This window comes from Chinchilla lanigera, unplaced genomic scaffold (genome assembly GCF_000276665.1).
Source record: "Chinchilla lanigera isolate Chin_1 unplaced genomic scaffold, ChiLan1.0 scaffold00012, whole genome shotgun sequence".
In the NCBI taxonomy this organism is placed as follows: domain Eukaryota; kingdom Metazoa; phylum Chordata; class Mammalia; order Rodentia; family Chinchillidae; genus Chinchilla; species Chinchilla lanigera.
The window spans coordinates 30,984,924-31,010,085 of record NW_004955413.1 but is presented as its reverse complement, the minus strand read 5'-3'; the positions used below and the strand labels follow the sequence as shown (position 1 = coordinate 31,010,085).

The window sequence follows — 25,162 nt, the reverse complement described above, 5'->3', positions numbered from 1 at the left end:
GGGTGGCTTGGCAGGTAGACAGCTGGATTACAGCTGGGTGGGTGATAAAGTAAACAGCTTTCAGATGGACTCAAGGCCGCCCCATGGCTCTGAGTCTCCCACCGGGAGCCTGGTGCCCAGCCAGCCTCCTCCTGAGGCCACAGGGGCCACCTGGTGGGACACAGGGACAGCCTCCCCACCTGGCAGAGGGTTGAGCGTGGAGGAGGCTGGTGCTGCTTGTGTTCCCTTAGCGCTGTTCCTGGGGAAACGGATACAGCAGAAGAACACGTTCTGCGCCAGATCACCATTTGGTAGAACAAGAATTTCAGTCCAACTCAGAGTACTACCCAGCTCAGCTCCATTCTGGAGCCTGCAGAATTTCAAACATAAACTGTAGTCTCTGAACTAAGATATCAGCCCAGGTGTTTCCCGCCCCCTCCTGAGGGTGCCTCCCTCTGCCCCTCTTCCTTCTTCCCTCCATCCTAGGAAATCACCAGGAGCAACACAGGGAAGCAAGCACTGTAAAACGCATTTGGGGAAGATCCCATTTCTTCCAGAACCAGGGCACTGCTTCCGAGCAGGATGTGGGGAGGGATTCCCAGGGCCTGGGAGAGCCAGGCTGCCCTGGCTCAGCTCACAAACCTGCATCCCAGCTGTGGCACCCTGGCTGGGTTACTGTCCTTGGACCTCGGGACAGAGGTCCCTTGGCAGAGCTGGTCGAAGGACTGAAAATATGCACACCGGGAACACAGCGAGCTCTGTGGAGAAGGATGCTCCAGCCACCCCGGGAGCTCTCAGGATTGCCAAGGTTAGGTCCCTCCTCTTCGGGGACAGAGAAAGAGTGGCATGGAGCAGGAGCTCACTCACGGGACCAGGGCAGGCCCAGAGTCCCTCTCTGGCCCCAGCCCCTCCTCCAGGCTGCCTGCCCCCTAGCACTTGTGGGCAAGGGGCGACGTTTCCACATCACAGGCCTCGCCAGCACGGACAGCCCTTCACAGGGCTGTGGAGGCCACACAAGCACTCAGAAGCCCCAGGACCACCTCCCTGGGTCACAGCACCACACACAGACTGCGGGGCCTACAGAAGGGGCAAGGCCGGGGCAGGTGCCCTCCCCGAGAGAGGCACCTTCTGGGTGAGGAAGCCCTGGCTCCCAAGACAGGCTCTGCACACAGCCCCTTCCCAGCTGACCGGATCTGAAAACAAGGGGAGCATGCTGAGAGCCCAGGAAGAACGGACAGCCGCAGTGCACCTGTTCTGAGCAGAGCACCGGGACCATTCTGACTGGTTTCTAAATACACACCGCACCATTTCTGCTCACAACTGTGTCCACTGCTCTTGGGGAGGAGCAACTGCTGTGGAAACGGCTGGGCTTCATTCTGGGCGGCACTGCCGTTCCCAGAGACCCATCTCCAGAGTGACAGAGTGTCATCAGATAATGATTATAGAAGATGTTAATGTGGCAGGGAGTGCAGACAGAATCACACATTGGTATTTAGGAGTGAGATTCCAATCAAGAGTGATAATGTGAAAGGAGATGTCATATCATTTGATGCTGTGACAGGTTCACGGGCTGGTTTTCATGTACCGGCAGGAATTAGGTTTATTACGATGGGATTATTTGGGGACATAAAACACAGCACTGAGAATGGGTTTTTGCAGCAAGTCCTGAATACAAATGTGCATGCTGGGAAGGCAGGGCGGCGTGGGGGCCGCGGACAGCACTGCCGGAGTCCTGCAGACCAGGGAGGCCCCACCGGGGGGACTCCAACCTGCACCCCTCATGCAAGAGGGGCTTGCAGGGGCCACTCTGACCCTGGCGCTGTAGGTCCCAGGCCCAGCGAACCAAGGCATTCTGCCAGACCCTGGTGTGGCTTGAGGTGCCCACCCCAAGCCGGGCCTGTGGTGATGAGAGCACACCTGCATCTACAGCTCCTGCTGCTTCTGTTCTCCGAGGGACTTGCTTTGGCAAAGGTGCCTGGACACAATGACAGAAGATCAGCCCGCAGAGACCCTGGGTCCTAAAGCAGCAGCACGCGCTACATCAACTTCTACCAAAGGCTTGATGTGGGGCTCACAAGGACCTCAGTCAAGCCAAAGGGTATAACCAGCTGGGCCACCAAGTGGGCTGCCTGTGACACAGGGCCGGCTGTGCCATGCCATAGGCCTCGTGAAAAGGCCAGCACCGTGTCTGAATGCTGTGTCCCTATATCCATTTGCTGCACCCTAACTCCCCAGATCATGGCATGGGGGACACTGAGGTCGTGAGGCTCACGGGAGGCATCTGTGCCCCTGTGAAGAAGCCCTGAGACCCCTCACCTTCCACCAAGTGAAGACACAGCAGGAAGGCACCACCCATCAGACACTGCATCTGCTGGAGCTGCTGGACAAGACACATGGCAACAGGGGTGCAGAGATGAGCCACCTGCCAACCCACCTCCTAACCTCGGGGCAGGGGAGCACCAAGTGGACAGGCAGGGGCCACGGCCAGGGAAGCTCAGCCCCAGGAGCCCAGTTCCACTCTCCACGGCCTCTGCTGCTTGTCCAGGGCCAAGTGCACCTCAGGGCCGGACTGTGTGTCCCTGGCTGAATGCACAGAAAGAGCACGGGAAACCAGTTGTGACTCCTGGCAACTCTTCCTGGACAGAGCAAGAGGCCGTGTCACGCCTTCAACATCTCGCGCCAGTACTATGGCTCCCCACAGCACCCCAGGCACGCTAACGTGACTGACGCAATGCTGCGGACAGTGGTCCACAGAGCAGATGTACCAACACGTCCATCAGACAGAGACGCCACGCCAGGGAAGAAACCAGCCAGACCAGCGCCAGGGGGCAGCCATGGGACCATGCCCAGGCGGGGGGCAGGCACGGTCAGTCCCTCTACAGAGCCAGGGCCACCACAGCCAGGACCCGCACTCCTCTCGCCTGCTGCATTTCGGCACAGGTCTGTGACTGCCTCACGCGTCCCCAAGGTGCGCAGCCCAGAGGCACTGCTGAGATGCACTGTCCCAGCCCCTCCCCAGTCTGCTCATCAGGGCTATGACCTTGGTTCACCGGCCCCATGGCAGCTGCCGCAGAGAAGCCAGCAAGGGAGGCGGAGCCCCACATCAGGGTGCTGAGGGCACAGAGCACACATCGTGGGCGTGACATTTCACCCCCATCAGGGAGCGCTGAGAAAGCCGCCTGGTGGAGGGGAGACTGAGCATGGTGGGGGTCCCCACTGCCTTGCTGAGGGGCAGTGAGGAGGACTGAGGCCCAGCAGGCAGGGCCAGCCCACGGCCTGGGTCCCGCCTGATGGCACTTGGCCCCCGCCATCCACAGAGAACCAGACACACTAAATACGTGAAGAGCAAATATTTTTTCTTCACAGGAGGAATTAAAAGATCAATGCAACTTTGTCTGTGTGCTTTATCTCAAAAAACAAACACCCTAAAGTTGAATTGAGAAATCCTGTCATGTTTGCCCTGAAAATCCTCAAACTAATTAGGGTACCAAAATGAACATGTCGAGCAGATCGGGGGATTTATGGATGGGAAGTGGCTGATGCGGCCACCTGGGGAGGACTTCCGGAGCACCTGCACTTCCCTTGGTCTTCTCTGACGGGCCGGCACGGGGTGGCAGTGCACACTTACCTCGTGCTCAGGCACAGGCCACGGGACAGGCGCATGCATGGGACACTGATAAAAGCGCTGTGCTCTGCGTGTCACACTGGTGTGGTCTCGGTGACCCCCCTGGTGAGGCTGAAGTGTGCAGGTGCTGGGCACAGCCTCCACAGCCATCCTCCCGAGCCCGGTGCTGCGGCTGGGCGTGTGCAGGACGGGGCGGAAGGGGCTCAGAGTCCCACAGGCAGGGTCCTGGGCTCAGGTCCCACCCCTGTGCTTACAGCCTGGTGTCCAGGTTTCTCCCGCCACTCAAAGAAGCCTGCACGAGGCTGGACAACGCCTGCAGATTCACCTTATTATTTGAAAGGCAAACTACGGACAACCTAGGTGTGGATTTTCCCCAGTGTCCACACTGTTGGTGAAAGCCTGAGCTGGGCACGACAGGCAATGCAACCCAAGCTGCAGGGGCCCTCAATGTGGCAGGGAAGACAGGAGCTACGCTGAGCGCCCAAACCCACCACAGGGCGTGGGTCCAGGGAATGGGGCTGAGAGGCCACGGGAAGCCCTAGGAGGGCACTGGGCCCCACCCCCACCCGGTCCTCAGCCTGACCAGTCATTCGGCCTCGGGGCCCCTCGCCGACTGCAGAGCTGACGAGCTTCCCGCTGCCCTCACGAGGGCAATGAGCGCCACCTTCCGAAGTTGCCCTGCGGCCAAGCTTCTCAGCCAGGGCAAGGGCAGTACAGAGCCCAGAGCGGGCCAGCAGGGGGGTCGCAGGGAAAACCTCTGAAAGCAAATCCCCCACATCAGTCACATGCACCTCACCTGAGGCCTCCAGCTATGCCTGCCCTGCCACTCCCGCGGCACCTGCGGAGGCCCACCCAACCTGGTCTATCTCCGCAGGGACCAGAGCCCCGGCCAGTGTCACCACAGCTGTCCCCCACCTCCTCCGTGTGGCTCCCAGGCCCGGCAAGATCAGCCTGCCGCCTCCCACCTCAGCACCGGCTCTCCCAGAACCCGGCTGTCAGCTACGCAGCCTGGGCAGGCCCGGCTCACACAGTGCTGGCAGCCTTGGGGAGGGTGTGGGATGATTCCTACGTCACTGGCTCAGGGTCGCAGCAGCAGAATCACAGGCTCCGCCTCTCTGGCTGAGGTCTGGGCCTGGACCTGGCCACGTGTGCAGCAGCCTGGCTTAGGTGGCCCGTTGTGGGGATGGGAGGCGCGGCCCGGCTGCAATGAACCAAGTCCTGGAAGAAGCTGGTCCCACCCTGCACGGCTCCCCTCCGTGCCCCCTCCTGGGTGTGGGGTGCTGGACCGATCTGTCAGAAGCCTGGGGGAATGAGTTAAACAGAGTAAAGGACAGGCAGCACGGCACAGGGTGCTCGCCACAAGCAAACCCGGCACTTGCTAACGAAGCCAGTGTGGCTGGCTTCCGAGAGACAGAGTTCCCGGGCAACCTGCCCCTTCCTGCCCTCTTCCCCCAAGGTTCACACAGAGCTCAGGCACCTCCTCCTCAGCCTCGATGTCAGTGCCTGTGAGCTGACCAGGGCTGTCTGCACCTGCAGCCGGGAGAAAGCGCCAGGGCGGCCAGTGCCCCAGCCCACCGTGCTCTTCTTTCAGGCCAGGGTCCTTTCATCTCCCTGCTAGACTCATTTGGGTGTCCACGAGAGGCTGCAACGTGGGACATGTGGCAGCCGAGACGGGGCATTTTCATAAAGCCCAAGCTGTAATTACATTTCTTCGGGGACTGAACAGATGAGCTTCCCTGAGTTTATCTGCCTTAGATATCAAACACCATTAATGAGATAATAAGGGCCTTTCAATTAATGATTTGAATGGTGGGTGTAATTTTTTCTTTAATGGCAAGATTAATTCACAGGCAGAAATGAGCAAAGGAGAGAGATGCTGGGGAACCCCAGCTTGAGGCTGCCCCTGAGCCCCCCGCAGGCGGTTCCTTCTGATGAAGGTCACTGGACACCCAGAACAGCTGGCCTGGGCCCGCGGAAGGAGGCCACATCCATAGCAGAGACGCCAACCCTCCCAGGCGAGAGAGACTCCTCATGAAAGAGAGGGTGCCCAGTGTGAGACCCCAGGAAGGACACTGCGGCCTGTACAGATACATAGGCTGTGCTCATTAAGGGACGTGGTCACCCACAGGGCCGACACAGGTGAGGCACAGGACACACCCCAGGGGGCGCTGTCGAGGCCCCTGCTGCCCTCCTGGCAGCTGCCAGCCAGTAAGCATGGAGGCCAGACAGAGGCCCAAGGGCCGGCAGTGAGACACAGCCGAAGGGGCCTGCACCGCTCCCAGAGACACAGAGCAGAGTCCTGAGAAGCTTCCCCATGGAACCCTGACACTGCCGGGGCGGTGACCACAGCTGCTTGCACAGCTGTACATCGGTCAGTGAGGGAACGGCGGAACGGCGGCCTCCCAAGACAGCGTCACCTAGCGACGTCACAGCAGTCGGTGTGTCCGATACACTCTGAAGTTCATGCGATGACAGAGTGGCCGATCAGGGGTCTCAGAACGCGTTCCCATTGCTAAGGCGGTGCACAACTGTGCCTGACTCTCAGAAGAACCCACAGTACAGAAGAACACCAGGACCCCAGGCCACCCCATCACACGGGCATGGCCACCTCAGCAGCAGCCATACTCGGGGGCCACGAGGCCCCACCCCAGGCCTATTTAAAATGCTACTGTGCTCCACACGGGGTGTGGCTTCTCTTAGACACTAGGCTTTTATGATTCTGCTTTGAAACTTCAGCTCCAAGTCATCAGCTCCCCTTCGACTGCGATCCCAAGTCCCTGTGCGCCATGCGAGTGGCACGGCTGACTGACCTAACCTGCGGCTTGTGCTCGCCCCCTGTTTTGCACGAATGCATGGAGATGCTTCACGAAGTACTCAGGGTCTCGGTTTTAGACACCACCAAGACGCACCAATCTCCGTTCCTGGCATCCGTTTTCTTCACATCTCAGGAACACACATAGTTTTCCAAGTCCGCGGCAGCCACCTTGACCCAAATTTGTATACAAATTGGGCTGAAGTCCCTGAATTAACTCAGCGCACATCCCAAACCCTCGCCACAGCTGAATCGCAATCTCAGGCTGCAGACACCATCACCGCGCACCCTGATGCCAGCGCTCCCCTGCTCACGCTCTCCCGAGCCCTGTGCAGCAGAACTCACTTCCGTCGGCGGTCCCCACCTGCCCTGCACGCCTCAGTGCCACCGGGAGTAAGCAGATGGCGTGGGGTCCACTACCAAGGGCTGGGGCGCTTGGTTCCTGCAGGCAGACAGGGCAGATCCGGCCTTCTGCATTTCTAGAACCGGAATCCACCCTGCTTCAGATATGGCCCTCCCTCCTGGGCTGTGCGGGGTGCTAGCCAGACCTTCCAGGCACAGCCCACTGTGCACTCGGATCCTCAGAACCAGAAGCAGAGGAGTCCAGCGGTGTCTGCCCGCACTTCCCCCATGACCCAGGAGCTGGGGCAGTGCAGAGCCCTGGCCGGCGGAGTCAGACCTGCGATCAGGGCTTTGAGCACTCCCGTTCGTCCTGCGCCCTGCGCTGAACAGTGGAACAACACAGAGGGGCCCAGAGACAGAAATGAGGGGACGCCCCTGCCCTATCCAACAGGCAAACGGCAAAGCGGAGGGCGTTACAGCAGAAGCCTGCACTGCGGAGAAGCCACAGAGATGGAAAATGCGCTTCCAGGCTGTGGGACCCCGGTGCGCAGTCAAGATGGAGCCCCATGGCCACAGTACCTCAGAGCAGGGGCTGGAGACAGTATGGAGGGTGGAGGGCACCTAACGGTGGCAAGTAAGGACTGGAAGGGAGGGGGCAGCCTGGCCCTCTGAGGCAGCGGCAGAGACCGAGAGAGAGCAGAGCAGTGGCCTCCAAACCCCAGGCCATCAGCCTTGACCTCCACGCCTGCCTGGGGACCGAGCTCTGGGACAGACTGCACCAGCCCGTCCCTCCAGGACGCCTCCCCTCCAAGGGCCCAGGCTGTGTCTCACGAAGGAGGAGCAAGCACGAGGCTACCAGGGCCAGCCCCTCCCCCCACCCGTCAGCGGAACAGAGGAGGGCCTGGGGCAGGGCAGCCCACAGTGACTGTCCCGGGAGTGTCGGGAGGGCCAGCTCTAGGCAGACACAGATGCCCAATGTTCCAAGGACACACTGCCCCCCGCCCAGCTGCCAGGGATGATGAGTGAGCACTGCAGGCATCAGGGGTGAATGGCCACGGCCGTGGACACTCGAGCACGCAAGGAGGGCACCACAACACGGACCCCAGTGCCTTGGCATGACCCGAGCCCACAGCCACGCTGAGGCCACAGCGGTTCAGCAGGGGCTGAGCAGGGACACAGTTGTGCCCACAGTGTGTGCCAGGGTCCCTGCCCCTCTCCTGTTGTGGAAATTCATTGAAGGTTGAGATAGCCAGAAACAGCTATTCAGAATGAGATAATCACAAAACCACAAAGCAAACGTGACTTAGTGGCCAAGAGGCTGTCTGCAGAGGGGAGCAGGGCAGAGGCCAGGAGAACCGCGGTCTTCCACAAGCGCACGTGCACAGGACACCGGGCAGGGGCCCGGCCCCGCCCCTCCTATCCTGGGCTCCGCCTCGCTGAGCTCTGCTCTGGGAAGCTGAGGAAATGCTGCCTGTGGGGAAGCTGTAGATTAGCAGGCAACGATCCCAAAGACCTCGGATCTCAGTCCAATCAGCAACGGCCAGGACACAGAACAATGCCGCACAGTCTCCTAAGGTGGGCGACCATCCACGCAAAATCGTAATGACATGGTTCTCAGGAAACATGCGGGGACCGCTCAGGGACAGGGCCCAGCAGCTCCAAGAGGTTGGAGAATCAGTACCCAGGAGGTGCCAGTATTTACTGTGCTATAGTTTCGAAGTAAGAGACAAAGAATGCCCCGCAAGGCTGGACCACAGGTGAGCGGGTTCGGGGCCCAGTGTGCACGCGCGGCGCACTCTGCACACAGACGGCTTCGGCTCTGCTCGGGTGGCAGTCACCATTCTTCATCCGAGTCCCACACACTGCAAAGGACCGCGCATTCCAACGGCCTTCGGAGGGCAGACGCCTGACAGCCTTGAACCCAGAGCAAAGAGCAGCCTCTCCGAGGCACGTGCCTGAGGTGACTATTAACACGCCAGCCGCGGCCCCAGGCCGCACAGGCTGAGGTTCCAGCTGCTTGCCCTGGAGAAAGTGAAATCCCTCGCAGAGAGGGATGATTTAATAAAATATATAGGTATGTCTGAGCACAGTCATGGGACGAAAATCGATTTTCCGCAGCCTTGCGAAGACTTCCATTTCTGTCTCCAAGAACTGCCCTCTGAGCTCGGTTCTTGCAGGGAAGGTGACCGCAGCAGAACTGGAACCTCTCCCGGAAGACGGCCGTGCAGGAGCACAGAGGCAGCCTTACTGCGAAGGGCAGGCCGGGCGGGAGCCCAGGGCGGCGCTGGGCTGGGTCAGGCCGGGCTGGGGCCAGCAACACCTTCCTGCCCCAGCCACTTGGTGAACTGCTACCAAGGGGACGACCCCCAGGAAGTGATGAGGACAGGACATGGCGTGCAGGGAAGGTGGCTGGGTGGGGTGGGGCCTGAGCCCTGATGGGGGGAGGTGGACTGGGGCAAAGGTGAAGGCCCTACGCCCCCAAGAAAATGATCGCCAGGTGCTCCCCTTGACAGCAGGCACCCAGATCCCTGTCCGTGGATGGTCCCCTCTCTATGGACCCAGTGACCCCGACGCTTGGGAAGCGCTCGGCCACTGCTACTGAACATCATGCCGCTGAGGGACCGTGGGCCGCTGCCCTCCAGACAGGGAGCAGGGGCTGCGTGTGAAAGGCAGACGCCACGCAGATGCAGACTTCCCTTGCAATAATCAAAGCACAGGGGTCATCACGGCAGAAGAAATCCAAATACATCTCGAAGAGGCAAAGCAGTTTTCTTTATGACTATTTAAGTAAGAATTCCCCATTTGCAAAAAAAAGGAAGGGTTTGTTTTCCAGTGATTAAAAAAAAGAAAGAAAATGAGCCAATTATTCCCCTCGTGTTTCCTAAGAGGTTATAGGGTGTGGATGTGTGCATGTCCACATGTACGCATGAGTGTGTACTGGGTGCACGGGTGTTCTGGGCATCCCTGTGTGCTGGGTCTGTGTGGGTTGGGTGCCCATGTGTGCTGTGTGTAAGACTTGTGTGCACGCATGCATCCAAGCACATGCTTTAGGCACACATGCATGCATTGCTGGCCTTGCTGGGAGTGAGCTCTACACCATGTTCCTGGGCCCCAGAGCGTGGAGCACTGGTGCTGCTGGGGCCTCTACTCCTACTTCCAGGACAGAAAGCTGCAGGCCGCTCCTCTCGCCGCCCGTGAAGGCCTGAGCTAACTGTGGGCTGGTGCCACACTGGGGAGCAGGGGAACCAGGGAGCCGTGCAAGGCCTGCTGCCAGCTGCAAGACTGTGCAGCCACTCGTCCCAGCCCTGCTCAGGCGGAGCACCCGCACGGGCCCCACATGGGGTGCACTTGCTCAGGGTGAATTCAGCCAGGAGAAGGAAGCGCGTCTCCAGGCTCCTTCCCAGAGTGGGGCTCGGGGTGGCAGCGAGGGGCATCAGGCCCAGGTTCTTCCTGCCAGAAAAGGCCCAGCCGTCCTGAGAACATCCTGCCTCCTCCTCTGGATACTGTGAGCCCCTGCTCTGCCAGCTGCACCCGCTGCTGCTCAGCAAAGCCCAGCTCACGTCACCCCTGACCTCTGGGCGCTAGCTGGGGCAGGTGCTCCCGCCTTCGGCTCTGGGCCCGCTGAGCCGCAGCAGGACTGCTCTCCAGCTCCCCACCAGCCCCACAGGCCAGCAGGGCGCCCTAGCACCACAGGCCCTGGCCCCAGGAAGCTGCTCTGGTACAGCCTACATTTCTCTTGCTGTAACTGAGCCCCAGAAGAAAAGGGCTCATTACTCTCCCTGGACCTCAGATCCTGGTCAGCCCCCCGGGGCCTTTGCCGACCATGTCACTCCTTTCATCTTGCCTCATGCCTCATCTTCAACCTTTAATCATTTATTCTGATGAGAAAGTTGCTATTAAATTTTGCAGCCTACAGGCTGCTCCCCTCAGAAGTGGGGACCCTGCACACCTTCCCGCCCTGCTGCTGTTGCCGTGGCGAGGGGCACTGCTTCCCAAGGAGCCCTTCCTCCAGGTGGGAGGAGCAAGTGACCGCCGCTGCTCGTGTGTACCTGCAAAGCAGAGCGCGCTCGGCCTGGGGGGCTCCCTGCTCGTCCTGGCTGCCGGGTGTCTCAGAGAAGCCCTTCCACTGCATGAGTCACTGTCCGTCGCTGGAACATGGTACCTGTGAGCCCAACTTCAGGGAGGAGAGGTCTAATCTGGTGCGCAGTTTCATGAGACCCAGGCCGTGGGTGGTTGGTTCCAAAGAATGAGAATCAAGGCAGCAGGGTACAGCAACGCAAAGCTGCTCGGTTCACGGCAGCCAGGAAGCGAAGCACGGGCGGCAACAGAGGGGAGGCCGAGGGGCCAGGGGCTCCCCGGTCACACCTCCAACCCCCACCAGACACACCCAGAGCACACTTGAGAACCCCAACAGGCACTCCTCATCCCTGCGGCAGACGCCAGGACTCATGGCCACACCCCACCCCCGCGGAGGGCCCGTGCACCCCTCCGAAGCTGCAAGCCGGGCTGAGTCTGGTCTCAGGAAGGGCTGCAGGTCAGCCTCGGGCCGAGGCAGTTCCCACGCCTAGCCCTGGTTCCCACACCCGCTCCCTGCAGCGCCCACGCTCCCAGCCCCTTCGGCCCTCCGCTGATGTGCCAGTCCTCTCCCCAGCTGGCCGAGGCCCCGCCTTTCCTCCCCGCACCCTGCTGCTGCCCGCTCCGATTCCTGAAGGTGCTGCTCACCCGGCTCTGTCCCCAAGCCTCTCTCCTCACCCGTCCTCCCGGCATGGCCACGCTGGTGTCCTACACGCCGCTCTCCTGACGCGACCACATCCGACCCCAAGTACTCCAGACCCTCAGGGCCCCGCACGGTGCCAAGGAACAGCCACCCTCAAAGCCACACAGCCTGCCCCTTCAGCCTGCAGCCACCGCCCCCCACCTCTGGGTCCCCTGTCGCCCACACCCCCGGGCTGCCTGCCTCATCCCAAGGCCACACTAGGCAGCTGCAATCTCCTCGAGCCCCCTCCCTGTGGCCTCACAGGTAGTGGCCCAAAGCCCTCTGGCCACACGGCCCCTCAGCAGCCGCCCTGCGCCCCTTGTTCCGCAGAGGCCACGGCTCCTCAGCCTCCAGCCCCTGCTCCCTCCTCGCCCCCCTGAGTGGCCCTGGGTGGGCAGCAGCCCCGGAGGTGGAAAGAGGCCCAGGGAGCCAGCCTGCTGGGGGTGGGGTCTACTCTGTCCAGGCAGATGAGTGTGGAAAGGGCTGTTACCCCGCTGTGCCCCGACACGGCAGCCGGCTCACCCTCAGCCCCAGGAGAGTCCTCCTCCCAGCCCTGACACCAGCCCCGACCCACACAGGCCCCGTGTGACCCTGTCCGTCATCTTGCTGCCGCCTGTGAAAGACCAGGGCTCCCTGCACACTGTGCACACAGCCCTCCCCGACCCGCTAGTGCCCTGACAGAGCACAGCCTCCTCCTCCCGGGGAGCTTCACGATGTCACCGGAACACGGCGGGGGCGGGGCCCCCACGAGTCCTCTTCAAGAACAGTCAAGTGGCGAATGCACCACGGGGCCACGCAGACCCCACACGCACAGCCACATGAGCCCGGCGCTCCACCGCACGGCAGGCCAGCCACACTGAGACACAACCACCCCAGGAAGGCACAACATCCACTCTGAAGATAGCTTTCGACGGACCCAATTTTGTCTTTAAAACATCTTGAAACGGTAAAGTGGGAGACGATTGATTTCTTCCTTGGCATTTCATGACATTTGCTGCTTCAGAGGAACACCGGATAGAATGCAAACTGTACAACACCATTAACCCGCAGCGGCCCCTCGGCAGTGCCACACAACCAGTGAGACAGAGGAGGACACGCTGGGTCGAGGCCCGTTCGGTGACCCAGCAGGCAGGACGCCGAGGGGACGAGTGGGGCCGGTGCATGAATCAGGGCAGCAGCGGCTCTGCCCTAGGAGGCCGGCTCTCCATGGGACAGAGCACAAAGACCTGCCAGGACTGAGGGCCCGAGATCCACCCTGCCAAGGACAGAGGGTCTTCTGAGTCACTACACTCCCACTCGGGAGTGCACTGCCACTGTCACTGCCCAGGTGCTGGAGCTCCAGCCCACCTGAAATGAAGCTTTTAGCACAGGGCCCTGCAGTCACAGCCATAAATTCCTGTGCAGGTGGGCGGGAGGTGAGCCAGGCCAGGCACCCAGGGAGCCGCCTTCATCGCCGCTTTATTCAGGGTGAAGCCTCGGACAAGTGAGGGCCTACATACTCAGTTCTGCTAGCTCAGTTCCCTTCCAGCCTCTAAAACTACGAGCGACACGTTTCTATTATTTATGCATTACTCAGTCTCAGGTATTTTGCAATGGCAGAGGAATGGACCGAGCAGGACAGAGGGACGGAAGTCACAGGCAGCCGAGGCTGGGTCAGGCCGACAGGACCTCAGCCCGGAATGGGACGGATGCCAGGTTCTCTGCTTCTCTCTGGAGCGAGAGCATGTGGGGTAATGAAACAGCTCGCCACAGAGATGCCTGCTGGTCTCAAAAGTACGGCTTTGACAATAAATCTATCCCGTATTTAAGTACCGGGTCCACTCAGGTTGCCGGGCTTTTTCAGAAGCCTTATCTCATGCAGTCTGAGCACTCCACATCCTCTCAAAGTCCATAAGCGCTCTCTGAACACCGAGGAGGCCTGTCTGCCCGCCTCTCCTCAGGCTCTGCCGCAGAGGCCTGCCTACGTCAACAGCTGTCCCCGCACCAGGCACGCCGGGCGCCCCGCCCACCAGCTCACTGTCCAGCCCTTCCCAGGTACTCACTACCCCTCACTGTCCTTATCAGAGGCTGGCTTCACTTTCCCGCCTTTGACTTTGAGAGGTAAAGGCTGAGCTGGTTTCTTGGAAAAATGTGTCAAACACTAAAAGCATTTTGGTTTTGGGTGTGTGTCCAAGGCCAGTGCTGACCATGTCTCCTGCATTCTCCCTGAACCGCAGAGCCGTCTCTCCCCCGCCCCACTTTCCTGGGAAGGGGCCTTCAATATCCACTCGGTTGTCCTCTATATTCCCTGCCTTTACGGGCTTCTGCTCAGGGAAGGTGGCCCGTGCCATGACTGCTTTTCTGACACTGGAAGGTTCTCAGGACTCAATTAGTGGCTTACTTTTTTCAAATGTCCTATAAACACTTATGACGATGTATTCTCTATTCCACAACTAAGTTCCATCCAGAACTCTCGGGCCACTTCCCTGCCTGTCAGACTCACACTGACCCTGCCTCCACCTGGACCGGAGCTGGCCACAGTGTCTCCTACACTGCTCCGTTTCATTTCTCTATGGTTGACACAGTTTAAAAATTCATGTTCCAGAGACAGCAAAGCATCCAACCCAACTTCCAAAGCGGGCTTGCTCGGGCGCCTAGCCTAGCACCAGAGACGACCCTGAGGGCTGTGCTGCCCGTGGCGCCCACCTGACCTGGCCCACCTTGGAAGTGCCACTCCTGGCTACCACACCCAGCCCAGCCACACAACCCATACACGACCACGCTGTGGCCCACAGCCACGGGGCAGAACACCAGCACGCTCCACCTGCTGAAATGGCTCGCAGCAACCCGTTCGTCCCCAAGGGGCCGACAGCAGCGCTGAGAGGTCGGAGCGGGACCTTAAACTCCTGCCGGTGTCCTACAGCTGAGACTCCTGTCGCGGGCTCGCCCATCCTGCCCTCCTGCCATGGGCACAAAAGCGTCTTTTTAAAATGTCACAACTGCGAAGCAATTACCCATGCTCACCAGGACTCCTCAGCTGCATTATTTAATTTGTTTTCTCTTCCCATTTCCTTTCCATTTAGTTCAATTCGCCACAACAAGTTAGGTTCTTAAATCGCCTCCATCCGGCCTCCGTGACACAGAAGAAAAGCACGCATGTGGTTTAGTTTGCGCTCAGAGGGGGAAATCAGCTCCCCTGCTTATGTGTAGGGAGGGCTGGGGGCTCAGGGGCGCTGTGCCCGGGTGGCACCCACACCCTGCACCTGTGTGCTGTCCCTGCACCTCAGAGAGGGTTGGCAAGACCTGGGGATGACCCCAGGGCCTACTTGAATTTGAGATCCTTCCGCTTCATGGAGTGCTTGGATTTACAGGAGTGTGCCACCATGTCCGGCCTGGCAAGGCATTTTAATGACCCTCCTGGGGTGTGCCTTCTCATTATAACTCCACAGAGCGTCCAGCTAAAGAGCAAACAAACCGCCTTTAAACAAGCACGCAATAAATACGGCAGGCTGCGCGGCGCGAGACGACCTCACTGCAAGGCCCTGCCGTCTCTCAGGGCCACAGCAGGCCCCACAGACCACCCTGCGCTGCAGCGCCCCGCTGGCTCATCGGTGCCCCCCAGCTCATAGCTGTTCCACCTGTCCTGTGCCCCAGGGCAGTGTGCCACTGCCACACTCCGCTAGCAGGAATAAAGGCTGCGGAGCGCTGTGTCCTGCGTGTCCGGTGTGCCCTGTGCCACCTTGTGAGGGGGGACCGGTGGAGGCTGAGGGAGCCGCAGCCCCTCGCTTCCTCCTCTCCTCGGTGCTGCACCGCTGAGTGTTTTTACATCCATCCAACTGCACCGCGGGACTTGCTGACGGAGCGGTCAGCACGGGACACCTACATTTACAGAGAGATACTGCTGGTCAATTAAGACACTTCTCACAGCAACATGGCTCAGCACCATGCCTGGGGTGCCGCAAACAACGCGAGCTCTGGGACAGCAGGGACAGCCTCGCTCAGGCTCCCCCGGGTCCGCTTCTCCAGCACAGTCATCCCCTTTCCCACGAAAGGAGACAGAGGACAACAGATCGCGCCAGGCCCGGACCTGGACGAAGACTCCCCTCGCAGTCCTTGCCATCACTGCTTCCTCTTGGCTGCCGCTCGTGGCTTTCCCAGCATGTGAACGCCGCCCTGGGGTGCGGCCCGGGTCTGCCTGGAGTGGGCTACGGGGACCCCCGGGGTGACAAGGAGCTGCAGCCCGCACACTCGGGTGTGCACGAGACACTAAGAGCTGTTGCCTGCCCATCTCCAAGCCCAGACGGGCTGGACTCAGGGCGGCAGGAACCTGGAGGCCAGGAGGGAATGACTCTGGGGCCAGCAGGAACGAGGCTCTGCAACAACTGCTCCTGGAGCCTCCCCGGAGCCAGCAGGGGAGCAGAGTGCACGCAGGCCACTGAGTGGCCACTGGGCGCCGCAGAAGCTGGGCCCGCCGTTCCCATAAGCAGGTACCGGTCACAGGGCATGGGGCTCTCAGCCAGTCCCGCTCCACAGCGCCCCCTGGGGGCAAGAAAGCACACACAGGAGACAGCAAGCGGGTCCAGGGAGCCCTCGCATCCAGCCGCTGGCGCCTGGGCAAGTCATGGCGTCCCTCAGGGCCTCTACGGTCCCAGACTGGCCAAGGTGTCCCCACCACACGTGCAACAAGGCAGGAGGGTGCAGGTCTGTGAAGCCCCCTGGAGGGCACAGCCAGCCCCTGCTGATGACAGGGCAGCTGTGCAAGGGGCAGTGATGACCTCTTCTCTCTGCCTAGGAGAACCTCCTGGCTCCCGGCTCGGCCCTGAGAGGACAGGGTGCTTGGAGCTAGGAGCACAGGGCTGAGGGCCAAGGGGGCCAGGCAGCCATCACTCTGGGGACCTTCACCTGAGAACTGGGCCCTGGGCAAGGTGGAGGACGGTGATACATGCTCACCAGGGAGGAGCCCAGTGCCTGCAGTGCTGGCGTCCCCTTTATAGGACCCCCACCTGCCCCACCCTGCTGGGCAGCCAGTGGCAGAAGGACTTCCTGTCCACGCCTCAGGTGGTGGCGGCTGTCACTCATGAGGGGTCTATGGCTGGCACTCCAGGAGCTCTCAGGACGTGCCAGGGGTGTGGAGCACGGCAGCTGGGAGGATGTGCATTCCAGACACCTCTAATGGAGTGTTCCAAGTCAAGACAGAAACTGGCTCAGAGAGGTTAAGCAACCTGGCCAAAGTCATGCAGCGCCCCAGCTGTGCAGTCCCTCACCCAGCAAGGCCCCCAGCACATCCTAGGTCAGATGCTATGATGTGACCTCTGTGCTGGAGTCACACTGCCCCTCCAGGGTCACACTGCCACCCTGTGCCCTCAGCTGGGCATTGCCTGGCAGCAGAGTGGAACCAGCACCTCCCAACCACCCACAGGTGGAAGCACTATAAACCTCTCCCAGCAGAAAATCAACCGGGGCTCTTCTGAAAAGACGTTTACTTACTTGAAAATCTCTTTCTTCTAGTATTTCTTTCCTCCATCTCACGAGGAAAGCAGCACAAACGTACAAGTGGAAATGAGAAAAGCCCTCCGGTTCCGACTGAAAGAGAAAACAGGAGAGAAAACGTTGGTGTGGACCCCGCGGGCACCGTGCAGTCAGGGCTGGGGAGACCGGAGCCGGGTGACTTGCTCACTCTCACTTAACCTCACTTCCAAGTTCGCACCCCCTTAAGATGAGTGCCATTCGCCCTTCAGCAGCCAGGCCTGGTAAACAGGCCTCACTGGGCCCATGAGGGAGCAGCTGTTGGCTGTCCTGCGGGGTGAAGATGACGGCCAGAGGGTGAAAAGAGACCTCAGGGAGCACCGGTGCGCCAGGTGTGGAATCCCTTCCTCGCTGCAACCCGGGAGTTGCTGTGATCGGAGTGGCTTGAGTCACTGGCTGTGCCCTCCCTCTACCCCCTCCTGATCCACCCAGGGACCCAGGGCACTGTCACCCATGGGAGACTCCCCAGGCCTCCCCTCAGGCCCCTACAGCTCCCCTCAAGAACATCTCCTAGCCCTGTCCCTGGGATTGCCTTATTAGCTCAAGTCCACGCTGCCACCTGCTGCGCCTGGGGTCCCCCAAACCCCAGCTCTCAGTGCCACCTTCTCAGTCCAGCCATGTGCTCATGGTCTATACGCTACATGACTACAGTTACTGGCTTATCACGTGACTAAAAATCTATGGTGCATAATATGGTGATGGCGTGCTTTAGAAAAATAAGGCAAGGGAGGTGGATAGGGAATAGTAGGGGTGTTTGTGTATGTTGGGCGACTGTAATTCCAATATGGTGCCATCACCTGCAGACACATTTAAATGAGGACTCCCAGAGAGAAAGTCATGCAAACATGGGGCAGGGGGTGACCCAGGTGCACACTTCAAAAAACACGAGGACCCGGAGGTGTGAGATGTCCCACCTAGGAGACCACTGGGCCATGGCAGAAGGAAGTAGAAAGCAGAACTGAGACTGCGGCAAGTGACTGTGTAAGGGACATACCCTCAGGCTCCGGGGCCCGCGAAGCTCTGAGCAAGGCCAGAGGCAGGCTTCGAAGGATCCTGCTGAGAACAGGCAGGGCCCAGGGATGGTGAAGAGGGATAGGCCAGGGGCAGGGTCATTCTGAACCAAGAGGTGTTAGTGATACGGGCTGGGCGAGGGCAGAGGCTTGGGAGAGAGGCATCAGCCTTGAAGACACACGGCTGAGAGACCTGGGGAACGAGGGAAAGAGGAATCAAGGGCAACGCCAACGGTTTTGACCTCAGCAAATGGAAGGACCAGGTTTCCAATTCCTCAGACGAGGGAGGGTTTGCAGACGTTGGTAGGAGGAAGCCTTTTGGGGAGGAGGGGTGATTGGTTGCTTGGGCACAGCGAGACTGAGACAGGACAGGACAACAAAGTGGAGGCGTCGGTGGGACTCAGACGCGCGCCTGGAGAGTGGCCCGGGGGTCTGGGCCAGGAATAAACACTGAGCGCTGTGAGGGTGAAGAGCAGGGGGGGCAGGGCTCAGCCAGCAGAGAACACAGGGCTGCAAAGGGACCAACAGCACGGGCACTGGGAGGTGACCCAGGGACCCAGTGCCAGTGAGCTCAGGGGCAGGCAGGAGGGCTGCCTGGAGTGGGCAGTGAGAGCCACGAGTGTGTCTTCATCTCGGTCCACCACACTGGCTGGCACGGGCACTATCCCGCCTACGACACCCTTGCCGTCCGCTTCCTGACTTTGAAGGGGTCAGCCGTTTCGACATTTCACCACGGACAGTGGTGTGTGCTTCCAGCCTTCGTAGATGACCCACAGCAGGTTCCCTTCCACGCCTAATTCACCAGCGTCCTTAGCATGGATGGCTATGACTCGAGTCAGATGACCTCCGCGTCCCCCTTCAGTTGGTTAATAGGGTAGACACAGCGCGCGTCACGGTTCCTGTAACGTGCCACTCCTGGAACACACTGATTGGTCAGAACACGCCCTGTGCCTGACCGTGGCCACGGCCCGTTTGCCCATGCACTGGTGAGTGAGCTCTCATTCTCCTCCTCCGGCCACGCCCTCTGGCTGAGCAGCAGGGTTCCTTTGCCTCCCGCCCTCTCTGCCCCGGCTGCACAAGACTGGGAAGTCTGTTCCCTGGGCGCTGCTGGAGAGCTCCTATAAGATAAGAAAGTCCAGGAAGGGCTGGACTTTCTCAGCGCTTTGGACAACTTTATTTTTCTAGGAACTTTTCATCTAAGTTTTCAAATTCGTTCACAATAGTTGTGTTTCTTTAAATGTCCACTACTCTTGTTGCGCTACCCTATCTGGATTTCTTGATGCCACTTTTAGGTGCATTTTCCTCATCTTGGTTATTCATCGTGCCGCACATTTGTTAATTTCCTCAGTCTTTTAAAATAAGCACCGTCTGATTCTGCTCATCAGTTTCGGTACCTCATCATTTCTGCTGCTGTCTTTATCATCTTCTTTCTGGTACAGACATTGTTTCTCCTTTAATTTCTTCATAATGGCTATTCTCAAATACACACGAAAGTACAACAGCTACTACTTAGCTTTTTCTAATTATTTTTCTAACTTAAGACAGACGACTCACTCATTAATATACGGCCTTTCTTCAGTACTGAAATAAGCAAGCATTTAAACCTGCCAATCTTTTTCCACAGTCACACGCTAGCTGCACCCCACCGCTGTAATGAGTCTTTATTGTCCCTGACTTCTGAGATGGATATGGCTCTTTTATGATTTCTGGGTTTGGATCTTAGCTTACATATCAGTATGCTTTTAATCTTAAACATAAGTGGTTCATTTCTGTTGTCTTTTTAGTACTTGTTGGTTATGAATTTGTAGCTTAATTGTGTTAAAAATGAATGTGATTTACATGATGCTGATTTTTAAAACTGGCTTAGGTTTGCTTTTTGCAGTAGACCACAATCAATTTTCACAAACACCCACTGAGGCAGTACAGTTACAGATCCAGAATGCAAACCCAGGAGCCAGTCTGTTCAGATACAAGTGTGGACTGTGGCATTGTGCCTGGCCTCTCTGTGACCCTGACTCCTCATTTGTAAATGTTAGGAAGATTAAAGAACCAATGACAGCACCTGCAATATCTGGAACACAGTGAGTAGTGTTTAAATGCCTGATATTATGAGTGTGTGTTAAAAGGGCATATTCTGGAGTTCTTGGATACTGTGTTGTATGTATGGCTGCTAAATAGTTAACCAACAGTGTTGTTCAAGGCTTCTATAAATCCTTATTTTTTCATCAGCTTATGATCTATCAATAACTGACAGATGCTACTAGAGTGTATTTATTTGCTTCCTCCTTACACTTCTGACAAACTTGGTTTTATTTTATATATTCGGAAGCTATGTTTTAAGGTGCATACAAATTCAAACCTGTTTTATCTTCCTGATATAGCCAGCAAAATCAATGTCAACATACAGCACCTCCTTTACCTCAAGCAATGCTTTTACTTTGAAGTCTTTGGATTGGGAGGACACGGAGTTGGAGCCTCACATGACTACAGCTTACATACCAGTTCTTGTTCCATAATTTATATTAAGCATACAATAAGCTACACATAAAGTTTATAACTTGTTAAGTTTTGCTATATGCATACATCTGTGGAAGCATCATAACAATGGAGACAGTGATCGATCGTCCCAAAGGTGTCCTTGTGCTCCTCTGCAGTCCTCTGTCCAGGTGAGCATGGCTCTGCACTGCTGCTGTGACTCACACATCCTACACATTCATGTAAGCGGGACCATACAACATGCACCTTGGCTGGTTTGTGTGGCATGGTCTAGCTTCCCTCACTCTACATTGTTGAGATTCACCCCTGAGGTTACAGGTATTGCAGACTGCTGAGTTAGGTAAAAATATTACAGGCAGTCTCTAACAGTTTGCCTAGATGTCCCCCTCAAAGCCTCATGCAGTCACAGGGCTTTTTCAGAGGTGGCTGAGTCTAGAATGTGTGATGCTGGGATTAAGGGTGTGTGATTAACTTTGGGTATTGGATATTTTATCCCAGCAGTAAGAGAAAAGTAACTAAGACACAGTCAGACAGGGCTAGGACTTCAAGAGAGTCAATACAAAAGATAAAAACACATCACAACTATGGCCAGAAGCACATCTGTTGGAGGCCAAGCTTCAAGATACAAATGACCAGGCCTACCTGCCTCTCCAAGGAATAAGTATTAACACCTGGCCCAATAAAGTCTAGCTAGACATCAGTTACCTTGGTGAGTGACCAAGACCCTTAGGCCCATCAGTTCCTAAAAAGTTCTTTGTTCTTTCCATATACACTTGCTAGGTGACTTGCTTCCCCACCTGATAAGTATTTCCTAAACAGTTATACTTATTTTTTTTTCCCAGTACCGGGAATCAAACTCACAACCGTGTGCTTGCCAGGCAGGCGCTGTGCCGCTGAGCTAAATCTCCAGCCCCAGCAGTTATACTTATAATCTTATTAGTTAATCATAGTTTTGTCCCACCTTGTACTCACCTTGTGTTTTGCTCTGTAAAACCTCCTCCAGAGTGGGGTCTGAGGCAACCCATTCCAGACCCCTTCTGTCTCTCAGCAGCTGGACCCCTCACCCTCAGTAACTGTTTCCTACTCTTAACCGCCACTGTTCCTTGGAATTCATTCCTCAACATGAACTCAGCACATCTGACCTCTAACAGGATGAGAGTTACAGTAATTCCTTTATATCATTTAGAGGTGCTGTATCATGGTTGGAGGCCCCACCAAGATAACTGGAAGGAGGTAGAAGTTTGCTTTTGTTTCATGGATTCTAGGTTGTGACTCATTTACATAATTAAAAATTATTCTTGTTTTTCCATTACTTATGCCTTGAATTTTTTTACACCTTGTCTCTTTTATGCATTGTCTTTTGTAAAATGATAATAACTTTAAGTTGAGAACATGGAAGATTATAATGTTTCTTTGATGGGACATTTTGCTTTTGCAGGCAAGATTTTATGTTCCTGTTTTATATATGATGCATTCAGACTTACTTGTTGCTGAATTTATTCATGTACCTTGCTTGACCTATTAAACTGTTGTGGTTTGTTATCTCAGATAGCAATACTAGGGAAAAGTAATATTAAAGCATCCCCTAGTGGACTCTGATATGAAATGCTATGTAATGATCTTTTGGTGGGTTTTTAGACAACTTAATCTTTAACTGTCCCTTATACAACTCTCAAAAATGGTGGTTACTTTGTCAGCTAGTTAAACACACTTAGAGCAGCTGCCACTCTTCAAGAAGACAGGTTTCCCCAGAACTATCTCATTAGTGCCCCATTGAAAATAGTGGGACTGCTGACCAGACAGGCAGTGGATTCTTTTCTGAAGACGGATCTCTGGTTGTGTGGAACCAGTGAAAGCTGAGCGGAAACTGAGGGGTCATGACCAAGGCGACTCTCTGGCAGATACCCAAAGGTTCCTCAGTGGAAGCTGAGTCGCAATAGCCCGACTGGGTAACTAGCAGAAAAATCTCCACTTATCTATTGTCCCTTCCTGCACTCCTCAATGAGGTAAGAGGTAACCTCATAGTATCTTCTGTCCCAGAGTGACCTGAGATGACACTGTTAGAGGTCTCACTTAAGCCTCCATTAAGAGTTCAGCTGCAGGTTTAGACTTTTCTCTCTCTGCAAGTAAGACAGACTCCCCCCTGCCTGCTTCTAATATATCCTGATACATTTTGGGCTCAGCACAAATACAAAAAAAATAATAATTCTCTAGATACCCTGACAAATCTTTGCTAGTAGAAAGGTCTAAGTCAGGAAATCCACCCTAAGTTTTCTACAACTCATTGAAAGTTAACTTTAGGGACTGGGGATTTAGCTCAGTGGCATAGCACCTGCCTGGCAAGTGCAAGGTCATGAGTTCAATTCCCGGTACCGGGGGGAAAAAAAAAAAAAAAGAAAGTTAACTTTAGAACTCCTTGACTAGCTAGATCACCTTGGTGGTAGACCACCCCTCAGGAAGAGAACAGTTATTACAGGAGTGATTTACACTTGTGCCTTAACTATGCTAAGTAAGAGTAAAACAGTCAGCCTTTAGTCAGCCTTTCTCTTCTTTTATGTGCATGTAGAAAACTGATAAATGTGCCTTTACTAACATGCAAGTTGTGATTTCTGGGCAATGGGTATAAGTTTCTACATGTGAGCTTCGTAAGTGTGTTACAGATAGAGACATAAAAATTTTAGAGGAATTTTGAGTAAAACTTAGCCTTGTCTTGCTGCTAAGGAATACTGCTTAGGTGATTAGGTACACAGCACAAATGTTTTAGAGACTTCTTCACCCTAGGATCCAGGAAAGGATTACTCCAAGCCATTACTTGCCTCTCTCTCTAGAAGTGATTTTTTTTTTTCAGGCCACAAGTGCTCCAACCACTTCCAAATTGCCCTTTGATTTTTTTTTTCCCCCTCACTCTCTTTCAAAAAATTGGAAAGCAGTCATTCATGTCTCTTGGGTAGTGGTTTAACTTTGCTAACAATGCTTCCTTCTTTAAACGTGACTGTTATAGCTGGGATCAATAATAGCTTGTGCTTTTGAAAACACATGCTAGAGTTAAGAGCAGGAGTTCCCAGGCAAGGTAGGGGCATGAGTCAGTAAGAGTGGCTAGTCCAACATGACCTATCCTCTGGTCACTCTCCAGCTGGAAGCCTGAAGCAGGTCACCTCAGAGGATGCCTTGAAAGAATACAAAAATCAAACAGGAATTAAAAGGGATGCCCATTTTCCTCTTCTTTCAGATGGGGAACTTGATGTCAAATTCTCTTACTCCTTTGTAATGTATTCTTAAGCACTGGAAAGTACTGGACCATTACGTATTGAAAAAGAACAGGTTAATATTTTTCTGCACCCAAGCATGAACTGCCCACCCTCTAGAGGCAAAATGGAATATTGACAAGGAAAATATTGATTATGAAACTATTTCACAATTAGAATTGTACTGTAAGAGACAGAGAAAATTGTGAGAAGTACCTTATGTTCAGACTTTCTTTGCATGGACAGATAATCCTTACTTGAGTTCAAAATGTAAATATTAGCCACAAAAAAACCAGACACTTCTGGCCCTTAAGGCGCAATTAGATACATCCACTATCATTGAGCCTGAGGCTTCCCACCCTTGGCCTTTGGACACTGAGGATGAGGTTTCCATGACAACCTTAATCAAACCCTCATCTACTATTACTGAACCTGAGGACAAGGTTTCCACAGCAACCATAATCAAAGCCTCATCTACTATTACTAAACCTGAGGATGTGGTTTCCAAGGCAACCTTGATCAAAGCCTCATCCTTGATTACCAAGACTGAGCTCCTCACTCTTTACCGTTTGGACTTTTAAGGGTGAGGCTCCTAAGGTAGCCATAACGAAAGCCTCTACTGGGCTATATCCATCCTTAGCTGATTTTGTTCAAGGCCCTCAAGGGCAGCGCCCCTTACAGGAAGTAAATGGCAAATTCAGCCACACCACTGTCCATGTGTCCTTTTCTCTCAGTGACCGCAAAGAGACCAAACAAGATCTGAGAAAGTTTTCAGACAACCCAGTACTGGTACCATAACCCAGGTGAGGCCTTTAGAGGACTTATGTAGACCTAAAAACCAGACCAGAAAGATGTAATATTACTCTGAAGTTAAACACTGACTTCTAATCAGAGACAAGCAGCACTGTAAGCTGCTATTACATTTAGAGGTGAATACCGTATTGTTAATTTCAGAAGGCCAAAGGTAGGCTGTCAGGGGAAGAGTCAGTTCCTATTAGACTCCAAGCATTCCCTACACAAGATCCCAACTGCCCTACCAACCAAATGGGAGGTTGGAATAGGGAACAACTTCAGACATGTATTCTTGAAGGTCCAAGAAGGACCTTCACAACTAGGCTCCTCAGACTGTGCTGATTTGGACTGTGCTTCCTCGAGAGATCAGACACAGTCCTCACCTTTCTGGCCAAGAGCCTTCCCATGATTCAGAATATTTTAAATTTCCTTATACAACATAAAAAGCACAAGAGGTGATGAAGGTTTTGGTCTCAAAAATCATCCCCATATTAAGGCTTCCTAGGTGCTTACAGAGGGAGATACGTCCTTCTTTGGAAGCAACAGTCACACAGTGTGTCTTTCAGGCACTGGGCATTCTCTATCACCTTTTTTTATTTT

At 55.6% G+C, this 25,162-nt stretch overlaps 1 protein-coding gene across 2 annotated transcripts in view; it reads right to left on the bottom strand.

Annotated features, from left to right (window-relative positions):
- Window positions 1-25,162, bottom strand: part of Tbc1d22a (TBC1 domain family, member 22A) — a 315,353-nt gene that overhangs the window by 15,699 nt on the left and 274,492 nt on the right. For both annotated transcript variants that reach the window (XM_005379521.2, XM_013511615.1), the window contains exon 12: window positions 16,981-17,076. In XM_005379521.2, coding sequence (XP_005379578.1) covers window positions 16,981-17,076 — 96 coding nt within the window. The remainder of the gene's footprint in view (window positions 1-16,980; window positions 17,077-25,162) is intronic.